At 42.6% G+C, this 12,147-nt stretch overlaps 1 protein-coding gene and 1 pseudogene across 1 annotated transcript in view; both read right to left on the reverse strand.

Moving 5' to 3' along the window:
• Nucleotides 1-2,369: 2,369 nt before the first annotated feature.
• LOC138487515 (zinc finger protein 182-like) lies at nucleotides 2,370-3,316 on the reverse strand (annotated as a pseudogene).
• Nucleotides 3,313-12,147, reverse strand: part of LOC138487516 (zinc finger protein 850-like) — a 56,350-nt gene continuing 47,515 nt past the window's right edge. Inside the window, exons 2-4 of the mRNA XM_069614018.1 lie at nucleotides 5,171-5,959; nucleotides 3,425-4,603; nucleotides 3,313-3,335 (exon numbers count right to left, since the gene is read on the reverse strand). Coding sequence (XP_069470119.1) covers nucleotides 3,313-3,335; nucleotides 3,425-4,603; nucleotides 5,171-5,959 — 1,991 coding nt within the window. The remainder of the gene's footprint in view (nucleotides 3,336-3,424; nucleotides 4,604-5,170; nucleotides 5,960-12,147) is intronic.

A 12,147-nucleotide genomic window follows, 5' to 3' on the forward strand; every position in this document is an offset into this window, starting at 1 on the left:
GAAACAGCATGCATTAAAACATTTGAGCAAAATCTAAACATATGCTTTATTCAACAAATTAATAGGAATTGGGGGACATTTTGGAAGACTTTTGTGCATTTGTTACCTATATTTCCTTCCCAGAATTCAAACTCGGCATGCACTATATTTAGAAAGGAAGGTAATGCTGTTTTAAAATGTAAATAAAGACATTTATAAAAAACTAAGTGGAAGTCAGGCAGCCATTACCAGACAATGCTGGCCTGCCTGACCACCATTGATGGCCTCTTAGCCCCCTTCGTCTCTTTCACGCATTACACCACATGTTGAACAGCGTTGGATCCTTCTGAGCAAGCACTGTAGTGGTACCTCAATGGCCCCTACAACTACCAATAGAATAAAATACAATACATAAAGTGCATGTACTGCTACACAAGTTATCAAATGGAACAAAAGAGAAAAAGACACATACAGAGTATTGATTAACAGATTCATTCTGGTTTGGGTAAATCTAAGCATTTCATTCAGATACCATGCACCTCTGACCCATAGGGGGTTGACTCAGGGTAGCAATCTTCTATTCATATCCTTTAATCAGATGATTACAGCGCTGACATGGTCTAATCAGGCAATCAGAGCGGCTGGAAACAATGTTTCAGTAACATTCCTATTCTGACTTGCATTACAACTTGTAGAGCGTCCCAAAGTCTGGTCACTTGATGCGTCATGTGTGTGACATGCCACATCCCCCTACAGACTTTTGTGCTGACTGAAGTAAGACAGGTGAGAAGGTGCCTGCCCATGCCAGGAGCATGTGTGAAACTGTGCAATGTGCAGGGCATGAATCTCCTGCGCTCCAGAGTCCCCAAATATGTGCCACAAGTCCAGATGATTTTCAATGTCTATTTTCAAAAGCAGGACTGCACCATTATAGCCAATGGCCATGATAAACATGTCCACTAATTGAAAGATTAAGTCAATCTAGGCGCTGAGGCAAAGAACACTGAATTTAGAATAGTAAGCATACAATTGGTAATGTTTGGTTTAAAGTAGCAGAGGGCCTGGCCCGGCCTTTGAAGGAAATAAGGTTGTCACCATTTCTATTTCTATGGGTACAAGCGCCGCACCCAAGTTAGGAGGCCGAGCATAACCAAGCCCGTAAACAAAGGCTTCAACGGAGCCCCTTTTCAGTTTCCATGGCTGTCGATTTCAAATGAAAGGCAGAGACATTTCGAGAGGGGATAAGAAGGGTTAGCATTGGGGTACGGCTGGCAGGCAGGCATGCAGGAGAGCGGGGATAAAATGTAGGAAGTGTTGCAGGTGTGTTCAGCCAAGTGGTGGTGAGAACATTTGGGCTTGTTCTGTTGAATACAGCCCACGTTCTCTCACACCTGATTGGCTGAGAACACATTCCAGGGCACTTAATTGCTATACATAGTCTTTCCATATTATTTTTATTTATTTATTCTTCATTGTGCATTCTTTCATGTAATGTTAGGTTTTTCGATTAGGCCCGGAAGCACCTCAAAACCTTCCTCTTTGCCTCTGCTTTTCTCTCCCTCTCTCCCCTGCTAAAATCACTGAACCTGCACTAAATCCGCAACTGGGCCACTCACCGATCTCATGTCCTGGCTCAGCCACTCTTCCTTGCACTGCCTACATGCTCTACGGGACTGCCTCTGTATCCTACAGCCCCTTCTCCCGGCACTTGCCTTTGCACTTGCCACCAGCTGGCCCTATTATTTATCTCGTATTCTATTAAGCATGTACCGCACTTTCCTTGCACTTGCCACCAGCTGGCCCTATTATTTATCTTGTATTCTACTAACCATGTACTGCACTTCCCCTCTGCCCTTCCCCTACACTTTTTCCCAGTCCCCCTACCCTTGCACTTGCGTGATCTGAATGACACCTGGCCTAGTAGGATCGTTGTCTGTCTCCCTCTGCTCCCCCCACTGCCTCGTCGCGCCTTGAAACACTTGTGTATAGGCGCGTTACAAATGCCATATTTTATCATATCATAAGCAGGGCACGGTTACGATTTTTTACTTTTTCTCTCAGGCTGAGTAAGCAGGCTTTATAAAAGTAATCATTTCTGACATTCAGTGCATTCATAAGGTTGTTAACGTTTGTATTTGCTCATGATCAGAGTGGTTTCACAACTGAATCTTTTTTGAGAATTAGTGAAATAAGGATTTTCTCCTGTGTGGGTTTTCACATGGTCCCTTAGCTGGGGTTTTATAAATGAACCTTTTTGGACATTTAAAGCACCGATATTTTTTTCAGGGTTTATTGATTTTACTTCTAGATTTTCAATGTGTGAGTTTTTATGAAGAACGAGCTTGGTATTTGTACTGAAGCTTCTGACATTCAGTCAGTTATAAAGTTTTTCAACCAATATGTGTTCTTTCATGGGCAATCAGATATATTTCCCTACTGAATCTTTTGTGACATTCACTGCACTGATATGGTTTTCTCCTGTGTGTATTCTCTCATGGATGGTAAGAGCACATTTTACACTGAATGTTTTCTGACATTCAGTGCACAGATAAGGTTTTTCTCCTGTGTGTGTTCGTGCATGCACCGTAAGATTACCTTTACGACTAAATGTTTTCTGACACACAGTGCAGTGATATGTTTTTTCTCCTTTGTGTATTCTCTCATGGGTGGTAAGATTACTTTTTACACTGAATGTTTTCTGACATTCAGTGCACTGATAAGGTTTTTCTCCTGTGTGTCTTCGCACATACACCGTAAGACTACTTTTATCAATAAATGTTTTCTGGCATTCAGTGCATAGATACGTTTTTTTTCCTGTGTCTATTCTCTCATGCTGAATAAGACTGGATTTCTGAGCAAAGCATTTTGGACATTCGGTGCACTGATATATTTTTTCTCCTGTGTGGGTCCTCTCATGCTGGACAAGAGTGGATTTCAAACTGAATCGTTTCTGAGATTCAAGGCACTGATATATTTTTTCTCCTGTGTGTGTTCTCTCATGCTGAATAAGACAGGATTTCTGAGTAAAGCATTTTGGACATTCGGTGCACTGATATATTTTTTCTCCTGTGTGGGTCCTCTCATGCTGGACAAGAGTGGATTTCAAACTGAATCGTTTCTGACATTCAAGGCACTGATATTGTTTTTCTCTTGTGTGTGTTCTCTCATGCTGAATAAGACTGAATTTCTGAGCAAAGCATTTTGGACATTCGGTGCACTGATATATTTTTTCTCCTGTGTGGGTCCTCTCATGCTGGACAAGAGTGGATTTCAAACTGAATCGTTTCTGAGATTCAAGGCACTGATATATTTTTTTCTCCTGTGTGTGTTCTCTCATGCTGAATAAGACTGAATTTCTGAGCAAAGCATTTTGGACATTCGGTGCACTGATATATTTTTTCTCCTGTGTGGGGCCTCTCATGCTGGACAAGAGTGGATTTCAAACTGAATCGTTTCTGACATTCAAGGCACTGATATTGTTTTTCTCTTGTGTGTGTTCTCTCATGCTGAATAAGACTGAATTTCTGAGTAAAGCATTTTGGACATTCAGTGCACTGATATATTTTTTCTCCTGTGTGGGTCCTCTCATGCTGGACAAGAGTGGATTTCAAACTGAATCGTTTCTGACATTCAAGGCACTGATATTGTTTTTCTCCTGTGTGTGTTCTCTCATGCTGAATAAGACAGGATTTCTGAGTAAAGCATTTTGGACATTCAGTGCACTGATATATTTTTTCTCCTGTGTGGGTCCTCTCATGCTGGACAAGAGTGGATTTGAAACTGAATCGTTTCTGACATTCAAGGCACTGATATTGTTTTACTCCTGTGTGTGTTCTCTCATGCTGAATAAGACTGAATTTCTGAGCAAAGCATTTTGGACATTCGGTGCACTGATATATTTTTTCTCCTGTGTGGGTCCTCTCATGCTGGACAAGAGTGGATTTCAAACTGAATCGTTTATGACATTCAAGGCACTGATATTGTTTTTCTCCTGTGTGTGTTCTCTCATGCTGAATAAGACAGGATTTCTGAGTAAAGCATTTTGGACATTCAGTGCACTGATATATTTTTTCTCCTGTGTGGGTCCTCTCATGCTGGACAAGAGTGGATTTGAAACTGAATCGTTTCTGGCATTCAAGGCACTGATATTGTTTTTCTCCTGTGTGTGTTCTCTCATGCTGAATAAGACTGAATTTCTGAGCAAAGCATATTGGACATTCAGTGCACTGATATATTTTTTCTCCTGTGTGGGTCCTCTCATGCTGGACAAGAGTGGATTTCAAACTGAATCGTTTCTGACATTCAAGGCACTGATATTGTTTTTCTCCTGTGTGTGTTCTCTCATGCTGAATAGGACAGGATTTCTGAGTAAAGCATTCTGGACATTCAGTGCACTGATATATTTTTTCTCCTGTGTGGGTCCTCTCATGCTGGACAAGAGTGGATTTGAAACTGAATCGTTTCTGACATTCAAGGCACTGATATTGTTTTTCTCCTGTGTGTGTTCTCTCATGCTGAATAAGACTGAATTTCTGAGCAAAGCATTTTGGACATTCGGTGCACTGATATATTTTTTCTCTCGTGTGGGTTCCCTCGTGCTGAATAAGAGTTTCAGGATTAAATCCTGGTTGATAGTCAGTGCACTGATATATTCTTTCTCTCGTGTGGGTTCCCTCGTGCTGAATAAGAGTTTAGGGATTAAATCCTGGTTGATAGTCAGTGCACTGATATGGTTTTCCTCCCGTGTGTGTCCTCTCATGCTGAGTAAGCTTGGATTTATAACTGAAACTCTTTGGACATTCAGAGCAATGATATATTTTTTCTCTCGTGTGGGTTCCCTCGTGCTGAATAAGAGTTTCAGGATTAAATCCTGGTTGATAGTCAGTGCACTGATATATTCTTTCTCTCGTGTGGGTTCCCTCGTGCTGAATAAGAGTTTCAGGATTAAATCCTGGTTGATAGTCAGTGCACTGATATATTCTTTCTCTCGTGTGGGTTCCCTCGTGCGGAATAAGAGTTTCAGGATTAAATCCTGGTTGATAGTCAGTGCACTGATATATTCTTTCTCTCGTGTGGGTTCCCTCGTGCTGAATAAGAGTTTAGGGATTAAATCCTGGTTGATAGTCAGTGCACTGATATGGTTTTCCTCCCGTGTGTGTCCTCTCATGCTGAGTAAGCTTGGATTTATAACTGAAACTCTTTGGACATTCAGAGCAATGATATATTTTTTCTCTCGTGTGGGTTCCCTCGTGCTGAATAAGAGTTTCAGGATTAAATCCTGGTTGATAGTCAGTGCACTGATATATTCTTTCTCTCGTGTGGGTTCCCTCGTGCTGAATAAGAGTTTCAGGATTAAATCCTGGTTGATAGTCAGTGCACTGATATGGTTTTCCTCCCGTGTGTGTCCTCTCATGCTGAGTAAGCTTGGATTTATAACTGAAACTCTTTGGACATTCAGAGCAATGATATATTTTTTCTCTCGTGTGGGTTCCCTCGTGCTGAATAAGAGTTTCAGGATTAAATCCTGGTTGATAGTCAGTGCACTGATATATTCTTTCTCTCGTGTGGGTTCCCTCGTGCTGAATAAGAGTTTCAGGATTAAATCCTGGTTGATAGTCAGTGCACTGATATATTCTTTCTCTCGTGTGGGTTCCCTCGTGCTGAATAAGAGTTTCAGGATTAAATCCTGGTTGATAGTCAGTGCACTGATATATTCTTTCTCTCGTGTGGGTTCCCTCGTGCTGAATAAGAGTTTCAGGATTAAATCCTGGTTGATAGTCAGTGCACTGATATATTCTTTCTCTCGTGTGGGTTCCCTCGTGCTGAATAAGAGTTTCAGGATTAAATCCTGGTTGATAGTCAGTGCACTGATATTCTTTCTCTCGTGTGGGTTCCCTCGTGCTGAGTAAGAGTTTCAGGATTAAATCCTGGTTGATAGTCAGTGCCCTGATATTCTTTCTCTCGTGTGGGTTCCCTCGTGCTGAATAAGAGTTTCAGGATTAAATCCTGGTTGATAGTCAGTGCCCTGATATTCTTTCTCTCGTGTGGGTTCCCTCGTGCTGAGTAAGAGTTTCAGGATTAAATCCTGGTTGATAGTCAGTGCCCTGATATTCTTTCTCTCGTGTGGGTTCCCTCGTGCTGAATAAGAGTTTCATGATTAAATCCTGGTTGATAGTCAGTGCCCTGATATTCTTTCTCTCGTGTGGGTTCCCTCGTGCTGAATAAGAGTTTCAGGATTAAATCCTGGTTGATAGTCAGTGCCCTGATATTCTTTCTCTCGTGTGGGTTCCCTCGTGCTGAGTAAGAGTTTCAGGATTAAATCCTGGTTGATAGTCAGTGCCCTGATATTCTTTCTCTCGTGTGGGTTCCCTCGTGCTGAATAAGAGTTTCAGGATTAAGTCCTGGTTGATAGTCAGTGCACTGATATTCTTTCTCCACATTGAGTATTTCCATGTCTGCTTTTTGCTATTGAAACATGCAAGGGAAATGTTGCAGAACGCAAGGGAGGGGCTCTATGTTGAAGACCTAGCAATGAACCGTGCAGGAGCTTAGATTGCCAGGAATTCACAGATATGTAGCACAAACAGAAGCACATGATCAAACCCTCCCTCACCCGACAAGGTTCCCCTTTCTCTCCATAACCTGCATTCCCTGCTTGTAATTTTCTGTGTCCCTGCTTTCCATATGACTGCAACTGTACCAATATTAGTCTATCCTTCTAAATGTATCCATATAATGTCATACTCTTGCTTCACAGATCTTGTTGTTTTCAAGCTAGGTTCCTGCCAACAAATACACAATACATACCAAAAGAAAAGGCACTCTGAGTGATGTCATACATGGATAATGCTGCGACCTAATCTTTCCAAATAGTTGCATGTTGTCTAGCACATGCCTGAATTTTGTCAATGATAGATTTCCTCTAGATTCAATATGTTTTCACCACTATGGGCACCTTCTAGAAGTTGCTCCATATACGTCACGTGGTGAACTTTGCTCTGGCAGTGAATACTGGGTCAGGTTGTCCTCCCTTGTGAGCTCTCTCACAGGGAGGCTGTTTTTGGACAAGAGCTTTTCTCACAACATGCGGCAAGAGGGTTTCCCTCCCAATGAGTCTATTGTCATAGAAATCAGTTTTAATTTATAGCTGAGGTTTCTTCATACTGCTCACAGATGTAATGTATAACATGTTTCAGTTTATGCAAATAGTGAGTTGTCGTCTTAGATTGCCTTTCTTCTCAACTTTGGGTGCTTCATGATGTAGAATCACAATGTGCGGGATTGCAGCGAGTACTGTTTCGTCCAGTCGTGTTCTTGGCTCTATTGATCAGCTTCTGGTTTCCTCTTCAACACTCTGAAGCAACTCCCTTTTCTTCTACTTAGGCCTTTCGAGGTTGTTAGTTTTAGACAATGTTATTAAATCATGATCTTGTCTTTAGAGGCCGTGGAACAGTCACCTGCAGAATTACAGTAAAAGATTATCCTTCTGTGGGTGAAAGCGCATATAAAAATGCACTCATGAACTGAAAAGCAATATTCTGTGAATTAACACAATTAACACCAAACAATCTATCTGACCATGTGGCAGGGCAAGGGGAGGGGAATTGTAGAGCACAGCAAAGGGTGTCTAAGACCAGTAACAGGCAACGCTGATTTCTAAAGCTGTAGAAAAAGAAAGTCACACTTACTTTGTGACTCTAGAAGAAGCAATCTAGGAATAAAACAGCCACCAACTGAATCTTCTCCTGGTAAAGGTGGTGGCCAGTCACATTTCTGCATTTCATGTAGTTAGGATGCAATGGCCTTATTACCTCTTCACTGCCCAACTTGCTGATTCAAATATACTTATTTCACTTACCTGTGTCCAACTATTCCTGTTTCACAGGGTGATAAAGAGATAATTTAACTGAACTGAGAGTGGGGAAAGAGTTGATGATATTCTGTGACTGGATTTATAATAAAGTCAACATTACAACAACGCAGGGCAAGTGTTGCATCTTCGTCTCCTTTAGTCCTCTGCTACATAATGACTCTCACTGAATGGACTGAAATCTGCCAAGAACCTACCAGTTACTTCAGAGATGTGGATACAAAGAACAGTTCCCGTGTTTCTCTGTAACTTGCTATTCCCGCTATAATATTACAGTGGTGGTTGCAAAAGTCCCAGGGAAGACTAAGTTCAAGGAAGACAGAGGTAAGGTAAGAGATGCAGGAAGTCCCTCTGGAGGAACAGAAGAGAGACTTAGGAAAAACAACATTAAACGGGAATAGTATGACTGCCTACCTGGAACTCTGGAAATCAGATAAGACAATAGACTAGCATTGGTGGTTACCAGAGTCGGGGGAGGGGGGGGACTAGATTCAAGGCAGATGGTTTTAAGATAAAAGATGCAGGAAGTCCCTCTGGATGAACAGGAGCGGGAAAAGAAAAAAATACCATCAAATGGAAATAGTGACTGCCTACCTGGGACCCCGGCACACTGATAAGAAAAAAGACTACATGGTACTGTGATGAAGTCACATGTCAGCAGCTAGGGAAGGGGGAGAAAGAAACTTGGGGTGGGGGATGCCTAGCCTTCATGATGCAGACTTCACAGGAGGTTTACAGGGTATACCCCCAGAGCCTCTTTCCCATCCTCAGCCTTCTTACTTGGCTGATCCCCAAACACCCCATGGTATTTGAGAAAACACAGACCCTGAAAGCCAGGAGGGACAGTGGCAGTGTAAAAGGATCATGAGGACAATGACGATCACTATGGGAAGGAGACACTGCAGTGTGTGGTCTATGGCAGGTCCGTGATAGCGCCAACAGATGCACCTATTTTTATACAATGTTTAAAGAAGGGAATAACCACGCATGAGTTAGGGAATCCTGAGGGAGGGGCCTAAGGGTAGCCAGAAAACCGATGGGAGACAATGAGGAGGCCTTGACATGGGCGGCCTGCGGCCTAACTCCAAGATGGCAACTCTGCTTTTTATCATCTTGGCCACAGTGAACATTAAGGACATCAAGTCCTGGTCAGCAGCATAGTCCAAGTCCAGCATTTAAATCACATCTGCATCCGGGGAAGGGTGCTCAGCCAATAAGGTGACTGGAAACACAGGGAGAACTGCCAGTGTCCCGCCTGCATTCCATTGGCCTTCTGAGCCCCTTCTCGGGAGCTGCCATGTTTTTTTATGTGCCCATCACCATCCCTTTCCTGTTCCTTCACCTGCTTCCGCCCTGCCCCAAAGGCCCCCAAGACAACCCATACCCCTCTATACATTCACAGTCCCCCTAACTGGTGGCCCAGAGATTCCGGCTCCAGTTGCTGCGTTCCGTCACAGTCCTCGCCCGCCCACCATGGAAATTAACTTTTCTGTTTACTATGGTGGTAGCCATTTTGTTTTTCCCCCATGCGAGGTGGGGCTCGCAAAATGCATGAAATAAAGAATGACAACTATTCGCACCCTGGACAGTGCCACGCGGTGCAAATAGCTATTACCCCTGCTTTGGGAGTACGTATTGAACCAGTAACAGACCTGAGCACTCGCATACTGGACCAGTACACCTCTCAAAGTGGGGGTGATAGCTATACACACACACAGTAGACTGGTCTCAATTTGAAAATCTCTCTCCAGGGTTAAAAACTGCGGGGAGCCATTTAACCTCTGGTTATAGCATAGGAGGGTCTGGCTGCCTTGACATCAGCAGATACTAGGAGCTACTTTTGATTCTCCAAGTCAACTGGTGTCATACAAACATACATAAATGACATTAAATCTGGGTGCTTTAAAAAAGACAAAGACCTAAAGAATACATGTCTGGGACCATTACCAAATGGGTTTTTCAAATGCGGTCAATGTGATGTGTACATGTTTGGAAGGTAATAGTGAGAGCATGAGGAAATAACGGAGACCTGTGCTGATCTTATTCCGAGTTGTAAAGTGCCTCCTGCTGCCAAATCAAGGGTTCCCGTGGGACTCTACTTCCACGGTCCCATAGGGTGAGGTATAGGAAAAGGGAGGGAGCCCCTTCTGTGTTGGTGCTGGATGCCAATAGTTTTCACTAGATATGTCGGTGGCCTAGCACAGGTAAATGCTAAGTATTGAAACAAGGATATACAGGTAATGGTAATTTAATGAGCATACAGCCACAGTCTTAAGAGCACCTGAGGTACCATCCACATGGAGAAAGCCAACACGTGTTTCGACCAACAGGGCTTTATCAAGGTGGATTGGGTATTGTAGATAGATGGTCCATAGTTTAGGAGGCCGAGTAGCAACTGTGTGGCCACAAAGGACTCTGGAAACAAGATGAGCGGTCACGGCGAAAGGTCACTGGCTGTGTCTTTTTTTGTCCTGTCCGTGTTATTTTTGGGCATGTGGCGTGTAATAAGAAATAAAATCAATAAACGCATGTTAGCCAAAATTGTTGTTTTACTTGTTTTTGTCTAATCTGAGGCCCCATGTTGATTGCCAAATTTAACAATTGACTTGTTTTCTTAATTCGAGCCTACATTTGATTTGGTACAATTAATTGGATTAAGCATATGCCAAAAGTGATGTTTAGCTTGTTTTTGTCTATATTCAGGCATGATTAGATGCTTGACCTGTTTTGCTCATAATGTGAAGCTGTTTTACTTTGTTAGGTGGTAAACAATGGAAACAGCCATTCCATTGGTAGGATCCATCCAACTGTATAAACTATGATAAGAATAAAGGGACATTTCTCCAATATGCTTTTTCAATAAATACCAGCAGTGCACCTTTGGTCACTTAAATCTTTTTTTGGTTATTATATAGTTTGTAAATGCACAGGAAATATGAACCGGTGACTCGGTGCAGCCGCGCAATACTGATAATAGTACGTATAATAAACAACAACAAAACCACTGGATTTAAATGTGGTGTTTGGGACTTGGGTATAAATGAGTGTTCTGGCACCTCCAAAAAGACATAAAAGCAGAATGGTCCCACGTAACAGGCAAAATGTTATAGTTTGCATCTCATGCGGGAGCTACATATGTGGCATCCTATATATTAGCTCCTCATTCTCCAGCTCCTGTGCCTTTTCAGCTGCCCGGATATGCCAGCCCACCCACAGACTGTTGTGCTGCCCAGGTCAGCAATAATTAACGTGCTGGCCTTAACATCAACGTAATTTGTACTTTTGTGGTAGTCCTAAAACCAATACAAATCTGGTCGCTACATCTGCTCTAAGAGCAGCATACGTCTGGTCATTACATCTGCAGTGCTAGATGGCAGTGCCAACACAATGACCAAATATGCCTCGTTTTATTGCTGGTGCAAGCATGCCAGGTGCAATGGTATTAGCACTGGAATTAACACTATTAAGATTGTGGTTAGCTACCTGCCTTAACACTTGTGCAAGCCCAGTCATTGTGCCAGTTTTAGGAACAGTTCAAATCTAGTAATTGCACTAGCGGTAGCGTACAACAAGCAGTGCATAGAGTCCCAGGCACACCAGGTATGCTTAATGTGTTCTAATGATATTGAGTTAGAGGGGAGTTAGGCATTCTTGTTTTTGTCTTGAATGGAATAGAGCGTTGAGGAGCCTGGCCAACATCATAAGTGGAGACTGATCAATATTCATACAGGCTAGCAGGAAGATTCCATCAGAGGTGGTATTAGACCAATCAGCTGCCGTCTGCTCAAGCTCCGACACTTCCTACCTAGTAGTTCTGCTCCCAAATATTTTAATATGTGCCGTTTTCCCTTGTAGTTATTCCTTCACCAAACACCAATTTCTCCATTCACCTTTATTTTTGCTTCAACAGTTCCTCCATTTCCCCGTGTTTGCCGAACCTCGATCATAAGCAGTCCTGGTGGCTCCTGAATGATTCTTCCTCCTACTCTATTTTCTGTGTTTCAATAGGTCTTTATTCCATGTTCTCCTTCCTTTACTTATTTCAGGCTTTTTCCACTGTCTAATCATTTTCTCTGACCTCCAGGTTAGATTCCCCAGCCTCTTCTAGCATCTGAAAATGCTTTACAATAGACTCTTATTGAATAATTACAATAATAGCACACATTTTACATAGCACCTAATGCAGAATTCCACAATTTATCAACTTCAGAAGGATGAAGGGCTGAGTAGCAGTGCCAGAATTTAAGCATGCTGTCACGGTTTATAACACGGCACACTCCAGCCAGTGACTCCTCCCC

Source organism: Ambystoma mexicanum, chromosome 9 (genome assembly GCF_040938575.1).
Source record: "Ambystoma mexicanum isolate Mex_15411 chromosome 9, UKY_AmexF1_1, whole genome shotgun sequence".
Taxonomy (NCBI): domain Eukaryota; kingdom Metazoa; phylum Chordata; class Amphibia; order Caudata; family Ambystomatidae; genus Ambystoma; species Ambystoma mexicanum.